Source organism: Zeus faber (genome assembly GCF_960531495.2).
Source record: "Zeus faber genome assembly, chromosome: 15".
In the NCBI taxonomy this organism is placed as follows: Eukaryota; Metazoa; Chordata; class Actinopteri; order Zeiformes; family Zeidae; genus Zeus; species Zeus faber.
The window spans coordinates 27,562,248-27,580,883 of record NC_137194.1 but is presented as its reverse complement, the minus strand read 5'-3'; the positions used below and the strand labels follow the sequence as shown (position 1 = coordinate 27,580,883).

The window sequence follows — 18,636 nt, the reverse complement described above, 5'->3', positions numbered from 1 at the left end:
CATTATGGTATGCTGGTGTGGACCAGGGAAGCAATGTTGGATAGGCTTTTATTTTGAAGGACATGACATTGATGTTTTCTGTTAACCACGGAAGCAAGGTTGGCTAGGCTTTTATTTAGAAGGATGTGACATTGACCAATATTTTGATCTGGTGGCAGTGGATTGGCTTTTATTTGGAAGGAATTGACATTGAGGTATTTTGATGTTGACCTGGTATGTGACAGTGGATGATTTATTTTGAAGGATGTGACATTCAGGTACTCTGGCGTTGATCTGGCAGGCGACGGTATCTTTGGTCTTTTTTCACTCAGATGACGAGGTAACAGTGGGGAAGTTCTATGCCACCTTCCTGATACAGGACTACTTCAGGAAGTTCAAGAGGCGCAAAGAGCAAGGTCTTGTGGGACGGCACTCTTGGGAGGGGATCAACACCACCATGGCTCTGCAGGTCAGTCATACAGTAGTTCTGCAAAGATTCCCTCTTTATAGAATTTAATTAAAGTATTAAAATATGAAGCTAGCAAAACAAATTAACATTAACCCCGGAATCTTGAATCTCAACATTTAAGGTATTTAATTTATTTCCTTCTCAGAAAAAACAGATATAGGCCTATGCAATCTATTAATTCATAAAAGGGACGTTGAGCATTTGTTATTTAGACTGATTTATTACCAGAAAAATAACCACAAGAGTCATAGAATCATAGAATTTGCTGACACCTCAGAAACCCATAAAAGTTAACATCAGCGTCAATGAGAATCGAAAGTTCACCGAGTATCATCTTCTCTACTGCTAAAGACAGCTGTTTGGATGGCAGCCTGCCAGCAGTATTAGGTCTCCTCATGACCTCCTGAGCCATAAACAGCAACGCACCTCCCATCCAGAAATAGAATCAGACGACGAGCATAGTCCATACAACTGTTGGTTACTATCAGAGGGTGTGTGTGTGTGTGTGTGTGTGTGTGTGTGTGTGTGTGTGTGTGGTGCGCGCGTGCTCCGCAGGCCGGCCTCCGCACGCTGCACGATATCGGTCCAGAGATCCGCAGAGTCATATCGTGTGACCTGCAGGAGGAGGGGCTGGTGGAGCCCAACGGAGAGGAAGAAGAAGAGATATACAGGGTAACAGTGGGGGTCATGCCCGAAATGGCATCCTAGCACATGAATTACTAGTAGTACAGTGGTACCTCGACTTACGACCGCACCGACTTACGACTAATCCAAGATACAAGCAGCGATAGTCGTGAAAATTTGTATCGACTTGCAACCGACTGCTCCAAGATACGACCGTGGAAATTTGCAGTTGGCCTGTCGGCGGCCAGTCAGCAGTCAGTCAGCAGCCAGTCAGCAGTCAGTCAGCGGGCGACCTACATCCTGTGTGCACGTAGTTCGTGGCTTATCGATATTTTTTTCATATTTACTGTTTGTGCTGTGTATTTTGTTTATTTTCACCCTTCATGATTTCATAATTCATATGGGAAAAATTGCTTAGCATACGACTGTTTTAACATACGACCGTTCTTATAGAAGGAATTACAGTCGTAAGTCGAGGTACCACTGTAGTAGTTAGTAGGTGAGAGTTTTTACCAGTGTCAAGTCAAAGGGGCTGTGACCACTGATGAGTTAAGGCACCTGTATACTCACGACAAAACAGAATTTTACATACAAAAGGAATTGCATACTAGCATACTATTTAGTACGCCTAGTTAGTAGGTGAGTGGTTTCAGTGTCCCTGAAACCATAGTATGCATCAAATAGTATGCAAAAACACAACATATATACAGTATATTGGGCTTGTATATATGTAAAATATATATCAGTTTGCGGGTGGATTTCCTCCTCCATCTTTGAGGTTGGTCTACCTGTCAGTCAATAATAATAATAATGGGATTAACAGTTAAAAATGGCTCTTATAATATACGCAATATTTTTTGTTTCAAATTCAAAGCCCTCTAGCGTTTCATAAACGGGTCCAGCCATTTAATTTTAAAGTTAATTTTGAAGGCGCAGCTCCTGAATGGAGCTGCTTCAAACCGTCTCTAATCTAACTAAGACTCTAATCATCGACTAACATTTGGTACACTATTTGGGGGCAGTCTTAAGTGTAAGAGTACATCAAGTTAATGAGTTAATAAAGGACCCTCAGGATGAAGTGATTGTGAAGAGTAAAGTGATTGCATTGCCTATGCGTAGTATACAGTACTAGTAGTATACGACTACTAGTTACTATTAGGGGTACTATTTGCTTTACAGTGTGAACTGAGTTTTACGGCGCAGAAAGCTACATTTGGTTGTACTAATATTTCATCACTATCCGGACAGCGCAATGGCGGTCTGTTCGGTAACCATGTCAATCACATCAACGGGGACCAGCGACACTCTGGCCACCTCTCCACCGTCACCCAGCGCCCCCTGCAGGTCCTGCCCTTTCTCTGCAACTCCGCCCTGGAGCCCTCGCCCCCAGGACGGGGAACATACGACCACCACGGAAGCGGAGGGGACAATGTTCTGATCCAGTACAAGCACCCCAATAAATCCCCCCACCAGTACACCCACCCCCACCCTAACCCCATCTTTTGCCAGTCGCCACTGTCCTCAAACGCCAACCTCAACAACGCCAACGTGCCCGCAGTTCTCTCCCTGACCAACGGGGGGCAGCACAGACGCTCATGGAGGCGGGACCAGGCCCACCACGACGCCAATAGAGCGTCGGCGTCATCAGGATCGTACCGACACGACTGGAGCAGGAAGTCGCCACATTGCACCAGGTCAGTCTGCACAGCGTGTAAACACATTTTATTTCTATATGTTTAGGGTTCAAGGAAGTGGAATTTGTTTTTGCAGGCTTCCCCAGCTCATCATTAAAAAGATGAATAAAATAAAATAAATTCATGCTTTCAAAAAAAGTATAAAATTGGGTTTTTATAGGTATTTTGTTTGTATAAACAATTTGCATCCTTGTATCAATTTAGCAAAGGGCATTGAGTATGTTGCTGGAAGAAAGGCAGAAAATATGTTAATAAAACCATAGTTCGTTTCACGTTTGCCACTGCGAGTGCAAAATGAGTCTTCAATTTTTCTCAAAAAAAGCTTTAAAAAAGTCTTGAATTGAATATAATAAATGCGGGAATTCTGGTTTTCCAATTGAATATATTTAGTGTTAAATGAATACATTTTCTCTGCAGTCTGAAAGTTTTTTGAAAGTCAGAATGAGATTTTTACAGTAGCAAAGTTATGAAGCTTTTTTTCTCCGTTTTTTATGGAAATAATCTTTTACAGATACATTTTTATGGGGGGGGGGGGGGGGGGGGGGGGCTGGTAGGGGTTAGTTTAGCTGGTAGAGGTTAGTTTAGGGTCCAGAAAAAGGAAAACTGTCCAGTACATTCACATGTAGCCCCCTCATTCACCTTGCTGCATGCCCTCAACCCAACTAAGCTATTTATGTACATTCATATACTTGTTGTGTGAGTATATGAATGAATGAAACTTCAGCGAAACTTGTCCATCACATCTGTTGTTTTTTTGGAAATTAAATTCTCATGGCCACTTGTTCAATTGAGATTATACTTTCTTGTAACGTCTTTTTTTTTAGTTATTTTGTTCTTCATCGTCGCATGTTTCCTCTCCCTTCCTTTTACTCTGTGTCCTCGACCCCAAAACCAACCTGTCCCATGTGAAGGACACGCTACTACGAGGCCTACATAAGGTAAGGGACCAACCAGGGCAATGTGCAGATGGCTGCAAAGTCAGAAAAACTTTTTTTTATGAAAAAAAAAAGATTGTATTTATTTAGGATATTGTTATATACAGTGTATCTGGACATTAGATAATACTCACATCTGTACCTGAAATCAACTGGATATGTAAGAGCCCTGTTCGGCACATTAGACACAAAGTTTTCAATTCTTTGTTTTCATTTGACAAAAAACACAAATTATTTTAGTGACTGAAGACTTTGGGACTTGTGTTAACACATGGAACACATTTTTTATCACAGTTTGGTTTGTCCATTTAAATTAAAACAACAGGTTTCACCTTTGACCCCCAGGTCGGAGTCAGGCGGCGCTCCCTACCCCACCATCCGCAGGGAGGAGCCCGGGGACACAGACGACGAGCTGGGTTCCAGGGAGTTCTACAGTGGGGAGGAGTCCCACGAGGACGACATCATGCTCACCAGAGACAGGTATCGCCATGGCAACAGCTGTTCTTGTGGTGTAAATTCTAGCCACTCAGATAGTTGCGTGGGGTGAGATAGTTAAGGTTAAACAGAGATTACAACAACTGTCACTTGGTCAGCGGGGAGCACTTCACAAGTCACACAGAAGAGGAAAGAGCATCTCCCCTGATCCAGCTGGCTCTGGTTGTTATCACGTAGGTCACATGGAGCGTTACTGTGAGGGTGTCATAAAGGCAGTGGCTGAGGGTGTAGTCGTTTACATAGGTCACAAAGGCAGTTGTAATTGTCTCAGCAGTTTCAACATTTTTCATCATCTCGGCGTTAATATTTATCCAATGCATTGTCAATGTTCTCAATCTGGAGTTCAATTTGGGATTTATTTATTAATTTATTTGAAGTAAATTAAGCTGAATCAACATTTCGATTACAAAGGATTATTAATCGACTCATTTCTACAGTTTTGATATGAGCACATTTATATGAAAGTGGTGATTAAAATTGTTTTAAATATGAACTTATTTCCCATGCACAAGGCAAGACAAAAGGAGCAAATTATTATGATTATTGGTTTAACAAAAATTATATTGGCTAAATGTTTGCAAAAAGTAGAAAATACGGAAAACAAATAAATATATTTTCCCCAAATCATCCCGCTGGCCGGATTGGACCCTTCTGCGGACCAAATGCTGTAATATATACCCTAGCCTCTATATTAATGATTTATTGCCAATCAAACATGTTTTCTCCTATCAAACGACCAAAACAAACGAGAGTTAGTCTGAGAGTGAGGAAAATCCCAGAGTTCCCACAAGTCCCATAATTATTTAAATAAAAACCTAAAATAAGCTTTATATTTTGAATGGAATACCACAGTACGACCTGTATTGTGTGTTGATGTGCAGGTTGTCTAACAGGGAATTCCACGATGTTGAAGGAGACTCTGACCTGGAGGCAGTGAGGGTGTATCACCAGCAAGAAGACGCTTACTACGACGATGACCAACAACCCATCTGCCAAGATGGGCTGCGGTCGCCGAAGAGACGGTTTCTCTCCTCACCCCAAGGTAAAATATGGAGCAGAAATGTTATCCAAATGACACACAATGACCTCGAGTGATGACTGGATGTGTTCAGGTTGTTGTTTGGGTTTGAGTGTATTTTTATGATAGGAATAAGAAAATAAGATAATGAATAGAGAAAAAATATGTATAAGAAAATATAATTTGTGCATTTGATAACTGATAACTAAATGTGTTCTGAAATATATCACTTGGATTGTTCTCCCAGGTTCCACGAGGCCGACCTTCAGTTTCGAGTGTCTCCGGAGACGTGGTAGTCATGACGACCTTCCTCCCTCCCCCTCTTGCACGGCGCTGCCGCTGCACCTCATGCAGCAACAGGTAGCGAGCAATAGACAAAGATAATAAATTATATATAAATTATTAACTTATATTAAACTGTTTTGTATATTAGGGCTGCAGATATTCCTCTTTAATCGAATTCCAATATGCTTTATTATTTTTAATATTCGAATATATTTCAATTTTTTTATATCCTAATTTGGTTTTGGGGGGGGGGGTTATGCACGGCTCCGCAGCTCCAATCAGAGCGATCTTCAAACAAAGCGAATAAAAACTTGTCTCCCGGCAGTAGCACAGTACAGTGCTCCGGACTAGTCCTCCATCGTAACGGGTTAGATCTCCAGCCTGCCAGGTTTTACAACTGTACAGGATTCTAAAGATTGCTTAGACTAGGTAGCGAATAGACTCGCCCAGCTGCTAACTATCTCCTTCCTGAAGCCTCCCCTGTTTCAGCCCTGAATTATACCCCCTCAGTAACCCTGCAAACTAAAGGATATAACCCAAAAGGCCACTCCAGTTAACGACAGCTCTATTCTAATGAGTGTCGGTTGGTGTGTTTGCTGGGTGTTCATTTAACGACATACTTTTGTCCTAAGGAGATGTTTCCATCTGGGGGCTGGGCTAACCATTTAGATCCCATAATGCGCTCTTCCTAACTTTTTACCATCTACAAGAAGGGTACTCAGGCTTAGGTGACTTGTTTCTCTAAACCAAAGTAATAACTAAACTTGATACTTTAAATGCAAGTAAAGTATTTATTAAAGCAGTGCAAAGGGGTAATTAATCATTACATGATACAGACAAATCGTAATTAATGGTGTAGATATAATCAAACAATCAATCTGATCAAAATAGGTAAAAAGAGAAAGAAAAGAAAATAATAAAAACATTCTAATTTGGCCTAAATTCAGACTTTCCCTTACGCGATAAACAGAATAGAAAACATCAACCTTCTTCCCTGATAACATGTATTTTCATAGTTGAGATAAAAAATCTTAATTGGCTGCATACGTTACGCCATCAGAGACTTAAAACTTCCTTTGGAGATTTTCTATAAACTCTTCATAATGCCTAAAACTTGTTATCTAATTAAACTTTTGGTGTCATTGTAAGAATTTCTGTTGGTGTGGTTTGTGTCAACTTTCGTTTTTGGCCATCAGACTCTGGTGTCGTCAAAGAGTCCGGCGATGTTGAGATCGACATCTGAACCTGCAGTCTTGAGCATATCCTTAACGGGTTAGATCATTAAAATCCTCCTGATTGGGTTTGATCAGAAATTCATAATTTGCATTTGTACCGTCATTGTTGTCATCATTAGGAACTTGTGTGTACAGCATAGTTTTAGTCATAGCGTTCTCTATGAGTCTTTGAGACAATCCTCTCATTCATGGAATACAACAACAACCACATGCAGCTATAATTGCAATCATTACTGCTTATGATACTAGGATTGATTGTAACGTGCCACTCCATTTACCAAACACGTTCTCCAGCCATTTGGTGAATGGATTATCTATCCCTGCGTTTTCGGTCATCTCCTCGGACAATGCTGTAAGTCCAACCAATGCTTTGGTCACGCTGCCGTCAGGAGCGGTGTTGTTTGGGATGAAAGTACAACATACGTCGCCAAACATCTTATAAACGCCACCTTCTTTAGCCAGCAACACTGAACGGCAGCAATGCCGTTCAATTTTGCCACGTCATCAAATTAGTTTTATCCAACTGCTCTGCCAGGCCCCTTATCCCATCCCGAGTGTAGTTATTGAATCTTTGTTGGTTGTAGTATATGTCATTTATCCAATCAACATTTTTATTAATGGTTGCCCACCAGAACAACGCAGATTCCAATCCTGCCGCTATCTGATCACGAGCTTTGAACTCTGCGGGAACCCCTCGTGGTACTCCGATGGCGTAAATATACAGATGGTTCCCCTTAACCCACATCCCATCCTTTCAAGGGGTGCCAGGGCCTTTCAGCCATGGTGTCTACTTATCAGAATCCGTAGGCGTGATGCAGGTCTTTTTGCAGTGTGTGAAGTGGACCCAGGTTTTTCTCTCAGCCATGCGGATTGCAGTGGGTGTGGACAGCAGCACCTGGTATGGCTCTTCCCACCGGGGTGTAGACCAACACTTCTTCTTTAGGACCTTGATGAACACCCAATCGCCTGGTTTCACTGGGGTCTCACGTTGCGTCACTGGTTCTGTCGGCGGAGACACTCTAGCCGTAATATCTTTGTTTTTCAACATTTTACTCAAATAATAACAATTGTTTCTGTCAATTCTGTATCATCTCCTATCATTTGTATGAGAGGCATTCTATAGGGTCTTCCATATAACATTTCAAGGGAATTTAACACATAATCCATGTTTCATAGCTTTTCTTAATTTAGCTTTGATTGTTCCATTAGTCCTTTCTACCAGACCTGCCGATTGTGGATGGTAGCTACAATGATATTTTAAATGTATGCCAAATATTTCTGATAATTTTGATATGACTTGATTTCTAAAATGTGGACGGTTGTCGCAATATATAGTTTCTGGAAACCCGAATCTTGGTGCTATTATGGCAGCCAGAGCCTTGGCCACCGTGATAGCATCATTAGTTACTGTCGGTATTATTTCTACCCATTTAGAAAACATGGCTTATCACTAAACAGTACTTCCTACCTTCTGCTTTAGTTCTATTAAATCCATGCATAACGTTTGAAACGGGTAGGTAGCTGGTGGGAATGCGCCACTCTTTGGTTGTAATCTGCCCTGTGCGTTTTGTTTGGAGCATATAAGACATGATGCACACATTTTTTTAGAGTAATAATGAAATCCGTATGTTGTGAACTGACATTCAACTATATTGACCATCCCTCCTGTTGAGACATGGGTATACCCATGGCTCAAAATAGCCGCAAATCTAAAAAGTGATTGGCCTTTCTTTATTTCCAAATAAATTCTCAGTTAGTGTATTTTGCAATTTATTCTAACTTCTTGATGATTGCTTGGCTTATTCAACAGTTAATTGTTAATTCTTTAGACTTACACTTATTGTCTAACAGTATGTTGTTGTAATACCCCTTTTTATTGTTAATGTCATGTTTAAAGTTTGTTTTTTATTGTTATTCTACATTTTATCTAATATATTATATTCACACGGAGGTCAGGTGATGTTTCACCGAAATTGAGCGCAATACAAGATGAGAGTTTTTCATAATGTTTGCGTATCGACTGATAAATACTTGTCTTTAGCAGAATAATCCAGGCACTTACACTATATCATGATGAATGCTCCAAATTTACAGAAGGTACAGTAGTCCGCGCAGAGAGGAAAATATTAACTGTTATTTTCAATTCAGTGCAGTTCTTTGTTAGACTTAGGCACGTAACATTATTTTTCCTGGCCTACTGTAATCATAATTTGTACGGGGCAATAGATTTTCTTTTTGTCTCAAAATTATTCATTTCATGCTCTAAGGCAGACTAATATCCTGATCCTGCAGCTAATAGATATGCACGGGGTTCACACTTCAAATATATGTCCTAAATGATCCCTGTGGTGTTATTTTAATTATTTATGAATTGTTATAATTATTTTAATTTAATTATTTTATTTTTCTTTTGATATTTTAAAACTCTCTGCATTTTCTTCCCGTACAATTGATTTGAATGCTCCTGAATCGCAGAGAAATGCGATCGCTCTATCTCCCACTATCAAAGACACATAGGGTTACTGCCCTATGTGACACGTCTTATCATCATGTCCGCATTTCCTAGGTTGAGAATTTCTTCTGAATCGCCTTCATCCAAGTCCGTGTGTGCGTGTGTGAGGGGTGTGTGTGTGTGTGTGGGTGCATGACCTGTTTTTCTCTCTAGCATTCACGCCAGATGCCAGTCATCGTTCGGTCTGGTTCCCGCTTCTCCTCCTCCTCCACCTCTTCCACCTCTGTGTTCCCACCTCGATCGGCAATGTCTTGCCCAATGTCCAGGTCTGCTACAGTTGTAGCAGACATCGTCTCGCTCGTGTGCATTCCTCCTTCCCACTCCACCTTTTCCACCACTTCAACCACGTCCTCACCAGCCACCTCGTCCTCGAGGTGCATTTCCTCGGAAATACACAGAAGCATAACCATCATTATTTTCATCCCCTCCTTCTTTTATTACAAAGGTGTCACTCACCTCCTTTTTCTTTTTTGTGCGTTTCACTCCTTCAACATGCAGGGCGTGCTCCCTTAGATGCGCAAGTCTGCTGTGCCGTGTCTGATTAGGTGTTTTTTATCGAAAGCAGATAAACTTGGGTGCATGTTGTTTGGATATTATGACTGGTTTGCCTTCTTTCTGGCGGCAATGGTTTATTTTTGATCGATGAGGAAAAAGGATTGTTTGACTTACCGCTGCAAGTTATTCTTTTCGGGGTCTCGTCAGATTGGTACTGCCCTGGAGGAGCTGTGGCCTGTGGGCTGAGACGTGGTGGAGGTTGGAGGAACTGGAGTGTAGAAAGTTGGATGAGGAGTGAGGACTGGAGGTTCAGGATAGGGTGGAGGATCGGGTCGGGGACCCAGAGGAATGTACTCCCATTTTTATTTTTAATTTATGATATTTTGTTAACTCAGGTCCTGGGGGATTAGTTTAAGTCCTACATCCTTCCAAACGACGTCTTTTTGAGTCTTCAACTCCGGAGCTCTTTAGTTGTATTACCTTCTCTCTATTTTTTTTTTTCTTTTTTCTTTTTACCTTCTAGTTTTATTACCTTACTTTACCTTTGGGAGGTAAACACGAAGAAAAAGGATTCTATCTTCTTACCACTGTGAGTCAGCAATGATATCAAGGAGGAGGTTAACCTAGATATTCCTAATGGTGGAAGTCAAGGAGAGACTAATCCTGGATTTACCTGATGCACGCTTGTAACCTGATATTCCCTGTCTGTGTAAGTCCCCTTCCCTTTAGGCATTTGTGTACTTTTTCCGTTGAGTGTCCTATACACCGAAAATACGTCTCCGACGTATGTTAAGGTGTCTCGTTTCCTCCGTAGTCCTGGCTCCGTCACTGCTCCACTCTCCAGCAGAGCCTGGCCTCTGTTGCTCAAAACAAACCTTTAACGGTCCGTGGCTGAGGACTTTCTTTAGGAGTTCCAGACTCCCTCTTGCAAGGTTTCAGGTCTGATACCCTGGAGAGAAGAGGCAGATATTGGAGCCCCACGATTGGGCGCCAAATTAATGTAAAGGTTAAACAGCTAAAATTTTTGTTCCTGGACGGACTAATGTCATTATGTCTCCAAGAGGAAATCGGAGACAAATACTGTAGGTTAATAAAGTATTTAATCTTGTGCGAGAGGAGAATCTTGTACAAGAGGAGGAGTTTCAGTGTAACAACACAACAGAATGTCACAGAGGAAATGCTCAGTTCTCACTGGAGAGCTGAGCTTCTTATACAGTCTTCTTGGAATGGCGAAGCTGAGGAGCCGCTGGGATGAAGGTCAGCAGATGTCACAACGCCCCTGCATAGCTCATGCTGACATGATAGTTTCATTGATGGAGCAGTTTCGTTGAGACCGACCATCTGTTGAGGTTCCCGTACTTTACGATCGAGACATGTTGCCTTCCTCCTCTTTTCATTAAGGCACAGAAAGTGACTAGTTTATGTCCTTTTTTAAGACATGAACTCTTACTTAGCCTTGGAAAGAAAATCAGAGTACACATACATCGTATAAGAATTTGAGAGAAAAACAGCAATAAAACGTGAACTCTGTTTAGCCTACAGAAGAAAAGCAGAGTACATATACGTCATACAAGAGTTCATGTGAAAGGCACAGTAATATATATAGACATGTAAAATTCTTATAACAATGCCTTTTTGAGGACAAGAACACAACGGAATGCCGTTTTTGGTTGGTCCAACTCACGCTTTTCCCACTGACCTTTGACCCCAACATACATCTTTCTGGTTGCCTAGGTGATGGCGGTGGCAGGTTTTGATGCCAGCAGAATCCGCGGCCTGTCGCCTACACGCTCGCTGCGCTCCTGGGCCACGCCCCCCTCCTCTCCCATCGGCCGAGACAGCTCGCTCTGCTATACCCCTCTCATACAGGTGAGAGAAATTGAGATGTATATATGTATATATGTACGTATGTATGTTCGTGCTTTCAAAATGAATGTGTTAATTTTGAAATTAATTTGAAATATTTAATGCTTTAAAAAATGTACGCAATTAACAAAGCTGCGTTTTGTTTATACAGAGAGCTATTGGGGACAAAAGAAAAAAAGGGATAATATGCCTTAACAAGGCAAAATAGACCATGTAAAAAAATAAACATGTTCAAAATACACTCGTTAACACAGAAGAAATTACCGTGTTTAGAGGGCCAAAATGAATGCGTTAAAAATACTCCTGTTAACATGGGAAAATTGACCGTCTTTAGGTGGTCAAAATGCACACGTCAAAAATGTACGTGTTAACAAAACATTGTTCTAGCCATAACACTTTCAGGTAGCCTTTGTTGTTGAATAATATGTACAGCTACCAAAGCCTACTACAGAATAGGGATGGGAGATTCAACTCTTTTTAATGACTCAAGTTTGTATGAGTCCACTCAGTGGACTCACTCACTCAGTCCACTCAATCAGTCACTCACTAAAGATAGTCTGGTTTTTGAGTCACTCGAGTCACAGAGTCAGTGACTTGGGTTGCACTTATCACTCACTCAGACTCTGAGTCAGACCTTGGCCCTTTCTCAATCTGTGTTCTTGTCTGTACTTGTCTTCTTGTGGACTTGTGAAACGTCATCAGTCGCAGCCCAAGTACTGTTCCAATTCAAAGTCTGCATCAAGCCAAGTCCAATCCAAACGCCCGGATGTGGACTTCCTCCGCCCAATTTATCGAGGATGCATCGGCGGTGACTTGTGTGGACTTGGGACAGCCAAGTATCCCAGAATGCATATCGCACCAAGTAGTGGTAATGGTTATGGTCCCCGGGAGTCTGTACTCCCAAGTCGAACTTGCCAAGCCTGAACTACCAAGTCCGCAAGTCTGGACTTTGCGTACTTGGTATTGAGAAACGGCTCTTGTCTTCAGCTGCGGGCGGGCTGGGAGAGTGAGTGAGTGATTGGTGCAGCCCGCATCAGACCAATCAGCTTAGGGCAGAGGGCGGGGCTCTGTGCTGGTAGGGCGAATACTGAGTTGAAACAAGCGCCAAAGTGGTTTATTTTCTCACAGGGCTAGGTTAATACAGTAATTAACTTGATACATTTCCAGTTAATATAGGAGTTACACAATAGTGTGAGTGATATGTTGTCTAGCTAGTAGCAGGTAGAAGAGGCGAACAAGTTAGTGGAGACAAGGACTCGTCACTCCGGAGTCAGTAAAAAGAGCCGTTCCTTTTAAACGATTCGTTCAAACTCGCACATCACTACTACAGAATAATTATTTGTATTTTAGTCGTAATGGTTGAACGTGCAATGGTTAAATTAGGCCAGCTAGCCAATTTTGGTTGATCTAGTTTTGATAACAAATGAGTCTGCTGCTGTAGCCTAGTGTTTCTGAATTTCAATCTTTAGCCCAAAATTTGTAAATCATTATTGTAAACCAATGTTAAGGTTATTTCTAATTGTTTGATTGGGCTATAGTAGCCTAGGCTACAAACATTTATTTTTTCAATATGGAATAACATTAATATTGCTGTTCATAGCTGTTGACTGCAGTCTCTAGTTGACTGTAGTAGAGTCAAATCAAACAGCAAGCATATTTAGAAATTTGGCTTTAAAGGGTCTATCGTTTACAGTACATTCAGATTTCCCTATGTCTTACTGAAATTGTGTAAACTGAATGCTTATTTAAAATGTACTATCTTAACAACTATCTTTCGCGAGCAATTCAGAGCTGGATGTAGGGAGCAACACTAACATCTTGTCGCCCGGTGCGAATTGTCTGAGCCGAGACCCCTGTCGTATATGAAGCACTGACTTTCCTGAGCCCGAAGCAAATCTCCTGTGATAACGGCCGAATGAGTGCGTGTAACTTATGGACTCCCGGGTCCATTACATACTGTATTTCATTCATACTGGTGCTAGGACCTTCCTCCCAGCTATCTTTAATTAGGCTAGACCCTATTAAAGGTCGCCTGCCAAAGAGGAGTTCAAAGGGAGAAAATCCTGTCGAGGCTTGGGGAACCTCCCGCACCGCAAACAGCAGGGGATCCAACCATTTGTCCCAATTACGGCTATCGTCGTGAACCAACTTTGGAATAATGTAGATGGTCCAAACCGAGTCTTCCGAACAGGACCTTGACAAGGGGGAGGGGCACGCAGGGCACCATTTATGCACATCTGTCCAAATGCCCGGCCAATAGAAGCGGGTTATTATCCGCTGTCGGGTTTTATCGTGACCGAGGTGACCGGCCATGGGGTTATGGTGAGCCGCCTGGAAGAGCATTTTCTAGTGGCTCTTCCGCACTAACAACTTGGTTATCTCCTCTCTTGTCTGAGTGTCACGACTCACTAGATATAACCTGTCCCTAATCACCGAAAAATACGGGTGAGTGAGCATGGCATCGGGGCGTATCAATACGCCATTGACTTGGTGTCCTCTCGTGAACCAGGTGTTACTGGACCATCGTCTGCAAACAGCCCGAGTCCAGCAAAGCATGAAGTCTACCCCCTTGTAGCCTTATCAGTACTTAGTAGGCCCCTTCCCTCGACCACATGGTCGAGTTCAATCCAAGGCAATCCTGGCGGTTGTGGCTGGGCCGCCCGCAGTGCCCGAACCCCTGCCCAGACATCTGCGCAGCTCCCATGGCAACACCGCCCTGGGAGCTGATGGGGACAGAGATGAGACAGCGTTGGAAGGGGAGATAGCGTCCTGCAGCACCACAGGACCCGGCTGGTAGATATTCTGCCCTCCCCTGGGCCAGCGGGAGGGGGATAAAGTGGGAGAGAAAAGGGGCGTCGGGGGTCCTGGGGTTAAACACAGCAGGCCCCCGGACGTTCTCCTCCGGGGCATCGCGGTGGGCTGTGGACCTGGCAAATCCCACGTGGGTCCTGGGGTCGGCAAGTGCACCCCCAGACATTCTCCTCCGGGGCATCGGGACGGGCTGGGGACCTGCAGAATCCCATGTGGGTCCTGGGGTCTGACATTTGTGTCCGGGCATTTGTGTCCTTCTTGCGGTGGAGCCACTGCAGCGGGGCATGGTCCGAACAGAAGGTGAAAGCTCGTCCCAGGAGGTAGTAGCGGAGGGAATTGACTGCCCATTTGATGGCGAAACACTCTTTCTCCACAGTGCTGTACCTTGACTCCCACTCTGAGAGCTTTCGGCTGAGGTACAGCACCAGACGCTCGGTCCCCTCAACCTCCTGGGACAGGACTGCGCCCAGTCCTCTGTTCGACGCATCGGTATGCAGACAGAAAGGGGGAGAGAAGTTATAGTTATACAGCACTGGCTTCCCACAGAGAGCTGAGTCTACCCTCGCAAACGCCTGCTGGCACTTCTCTGACCACTGGACAAGATCTGGAGCACCTTTTCGAGTTAAGTTAGTCAAGGGGCTGGTTAGCTCCGAAAAGATGGGGACAAACCTCCTATAGTAGCCGGCCATCCCGGAAAAATGCTCTTCCAGGCGGCTCACCATAACCTGATGGCCGGTCACCTCGGTCACGAAAAAACACAACAGCGGATAATGGCCCGGTTCTATTGGCTGGGCAAAATGGTGTGCTTCATGTCTCTAAACTTTTGAATGCATATGTCCAACTGTTCAATGTTTCAGTACTTTTTGCACAACTTGCTGAATTTTGCCATTCAGCTCCTTGTTAGAGATAACAAGGAGCTGAACGGCAAAATTCACAACAGGTGTTTGATCCATGAATCGACCAATACATTTCCTGGTTCAATTAGAATTGGTATTTAAACAATCCTCTTCATCATGCTGTTCACATTTTGACATCATGAGACCAAGATGACACCTAACAACTGATCAACAGTACCTCGCCATTGCTAGACTTCAAACAGGATGTTCTCAGAGGGAAGTGGCCACTGAGCTTAGAGTGTCACAGAGTGTCATCAGCAGGTTGCAACTGAGATACAGAGAGACTGGAAGAGTCACAGAAAGGCATAGAAGTGGACATCCTTTGGCCACATCCCACACTGATGAGCGGTTCATTGTGAACAGTGCCCTGCGGAACTGGATGATGAATGCCACTCAACTCCAGGCACATTTAAGGGTGGTGAGAGGCACCCAAGTGTCACGTCAGACCATTCGAAACCATTTACATCAGCGTGGTCTGCGTGCTAGACCACCTGCAAGGGTACCTGACCACACCACCAGGCACAGGCATCATCGTCTTGCACGGGCCAGGGAGCATTGACGCTGGACGAGGGACCAATGGGCCTCAGTGCTGTTCTCTGATGAAAGTCGATTCACGTTGAGCAGAAATGATGGCCGCCAACGATGTTGGAGACGTCAAGGAGAGCGCTATGCATCAGCCACTGTTGTCACCAGATGCGGCTTTGGTGGTGGCGGTGCTACAGTGTGGGCAGGTGTGTCTAGTCAATACAGAACTGCCCTACACTTTGTGAATGGTACAGTGACAAGCCCATACTACCTGAATAACATCATTAATCCAGTCATTGTGCCCCTGCCTGACCAACACAGGCCTAAGTTCATCTTCATGGACGACAATGCTCCAGCTCATCGAGGTCGCATCATTAGGGAACGGCTGCTGGAGACTGGGGCACCTCAAATGGAGTGGCCTGCACTTTCTCCAGACCTGAATCCCATAGAAAACCTATGGGATCAGCTGAGTCGCCGTGTAGAGGCTCGTAACTCTGTATCCTAGAACCTCAATGACCTGAGGGGCGCCCTTCAAGAAGAGTGGGGTGCCATGCCTCAGCAGACAATAAGTCGACTTGTGAACAGCATGAGATGTCGTTGTCAAGTTGTAATTGATGCTCAAGGGCACATGACAAGTTATTGAGACATTGACATTTTTTGTTGTGGTAAACCCACCCCTGTTGTTGGCTTTTGTTTCAATAAATTGTTTGAGATGAGGAAATCACCATTGCATGCTTCTACTTAAATGCCCTACTTTCATGATATAATATCACTGTAGCGTGAACTTTTTACATTTTCCATAAATTTCACCCGAAAGCCAAATATCCCTAACTTTTTGTGAGTAGTGTATATTTTGCATAGAGCACATTTAGGATATTCTGCAAATGTTTTATGTTTTGTTTTTTTATATATCTGATTTGTTGTCGATGTTTATGTCTGTTAAACCAAGGCTAATTCCTTGTGCATGAAGTACTTGGCAAAATAAACTCTGATTCAAAATTCTGATTCTGATCATTTTTATTTTCTTCTTTTTTATAATTTGTATTGTGTGTGTTCTCGTGTGTGTGTGTGTGTGTGTGTGTGTGTGTGTGCAGGTGGACTGGCAGAGCCCCGGCAGCATCAGCAGCATCCCCGGCGCGGTGCGGAGATGCTCATGGTACACGGCGGCTCAGGATGCCCCCCCAAGCCCCTCCCACCTCAAGCTGCCCCCAGAGGGCCACGGCCACTTCCTGCAGAAGCGAGGGAGCGCGAATAGCCTAGTGGAGGCAGTGGGTGGAGCACGCACACACACACATACACTTCTGTACGTGCAGTGGCTTAAAACACACACACACACACTGCTTGCGTTACTGGAGTTCAAATACTAATTGATAATAACTGATTAAATGCATCGGTTGTTTTATTTATTTTCCTGTGTTGCAATTCACAAGTACATATGATAAATGAATGAAAATACAATGTTAAAAAGATCAATGAAAACATCATCCACATATCTTAACTAATGTTTTTAAATGCAGGAACATAAATGTATCTCTCCATCTACAAATTAATATTTTGTTACTTTTTTTGTGCAAGCCATTTTGCAAATATACGCAGCATCATTTATATGTAATTTAATATATTTCCATATGCATTTTTCATGTATATATACAGTATATTTATACACATACATACATATTTTCATATGCGTATTTACTTGTGGATAAAGATAGATTTATATTTACATTTAAAAATCTTGACATATATTCGTAGCCAGGGAACCAAATCTGTGAGCTCATGTTTCATTCGCTCTGCAAAGTATTTGGCCACCCTCCTATTCAACAGTATGCGACAGTACTAAACGAGCTGGACAGCATATTTTCTCTTTTGCCGATAAGAAAGATGTGTTTGCCGTACTTCCGACAGGATTTGGTAAAAGTTTTAATTTACCAACTCACTCAGCGCTACATCACATGTTTCGTTGTTGTGATTCTCTGTAGTTCTATCCAAAGACATTATCTGCGCCCGTTGGTAATGCCCCTTGGGAATTGAAAATGAACGGGAAATTTCTGACTCATATGTATTTGCGAATTGCTCTGGCGATGCTAGGGTAACATATTTGTCGATTGTAGTATTTATTCATATTTATTTGTTCCATTTATCCATATATTATTATTTATATTTGTATTAATACATTTTATTAATTATCATATATATTTGGAAATTGTGACACAGAATTCCTCTCATAATTCTCCTGTTTTTGACCTTCCGTCCAGGTCCTGATCTCTGAGGGTCTGGGTAAATACGCCCGGGATCCCAAGTTTGTGACGGCGACCAAACACGAGATCGCCGACGCCTGCGAGCTGACCATCGACGAGATGGAGAGCGCCGCCAGCAACCTACTGAATTGCACTGTGGGAAACGCTGGCGCCGAGGGGGCTGCGGGGGCCGTGGCAGTGGGGGGAGCCTCTGTCACCATGGAAACGCTCAGGGACTGCGGCATCCACGACTACAGTGACGAGGACGAGTCGGAGGAGGCGCGGTGTGAGGAGGACCTGACGGACGAGATGATCCGTGTCACGCCGCTATAGCAGCGCTTGGCGGGGGAGGGGCTATTTATTGAGTTATTTATTGAACTTTTTCAATCATAAAAAACAAAAAACAGAAATCTAAAAAACGGAGGGAACGTCTCTCACACTGATGAAACCGACAGACGGAGGAAAAAACAACCAGTGCCTTGCTTCCTTTCTATTCACGGATTGGAGAATGGTTCCTGTATGGATGGACGGAAGTATGGAGGGATGGAAGAAAAGATGGA

The 18,636-nt window shown here is 43.2% G+C and overlaps 1 protein-coding gene across 1 annotated transcript in view; it reads left to right on the top strand.

Moving 5' to 3' along the window:
- The window catches only part of cacna1db (calcium channel, voltage-dependent, L type, alpha 1D subunit, b), a gene marked incomplete at both ends in the record, with an annotated part of 115,923 nt that extends 97,514 nt beyond the window's left edge, over window positions 1-18,409 (top strand). Inside the window, 10 exons of the mRNA XM_080015348.1 lie at window positions 312-448; window positions 1,004-1,120; window positions 2,321-2,766; window positions 3,678-3,704; window positions 4,047-4,181; window positions 5,078-5,238; window positions 5,462-5,574; window positions 11,476-11,610; window positions 16,934-17,107; window positions 18,095-18,409. Of these exons, the coding sequence (XP_079871474.1) occupies window positions 312-448; window positions 1,004-1,120; window positions 2,321-2,766; window positions 3,678-3,704; window positions 4,047-4,181; window positions 5,078-5,238; window positions 5,462-5,574; window positions 11,476-11,610; window positions 16,934-17,107; window positions 18,095-18,409 (1,760 nt within the window). The remainder of the gene's footprint in view (window positions 1-311; window positions 449-1,003; window positions 1,121-2,320; window positions 2,767-3,677; window positions 3,705-4,046; window positions 4,182-5,077; window positions 5,239-5,461; window positions 5,575-11,475; window positions 11,611-16,933; window positions 17,108-18,094) is intronic.
- Between the last annotated feature and the right edge of the window lie 227 nt (window positions 18,410-18,636).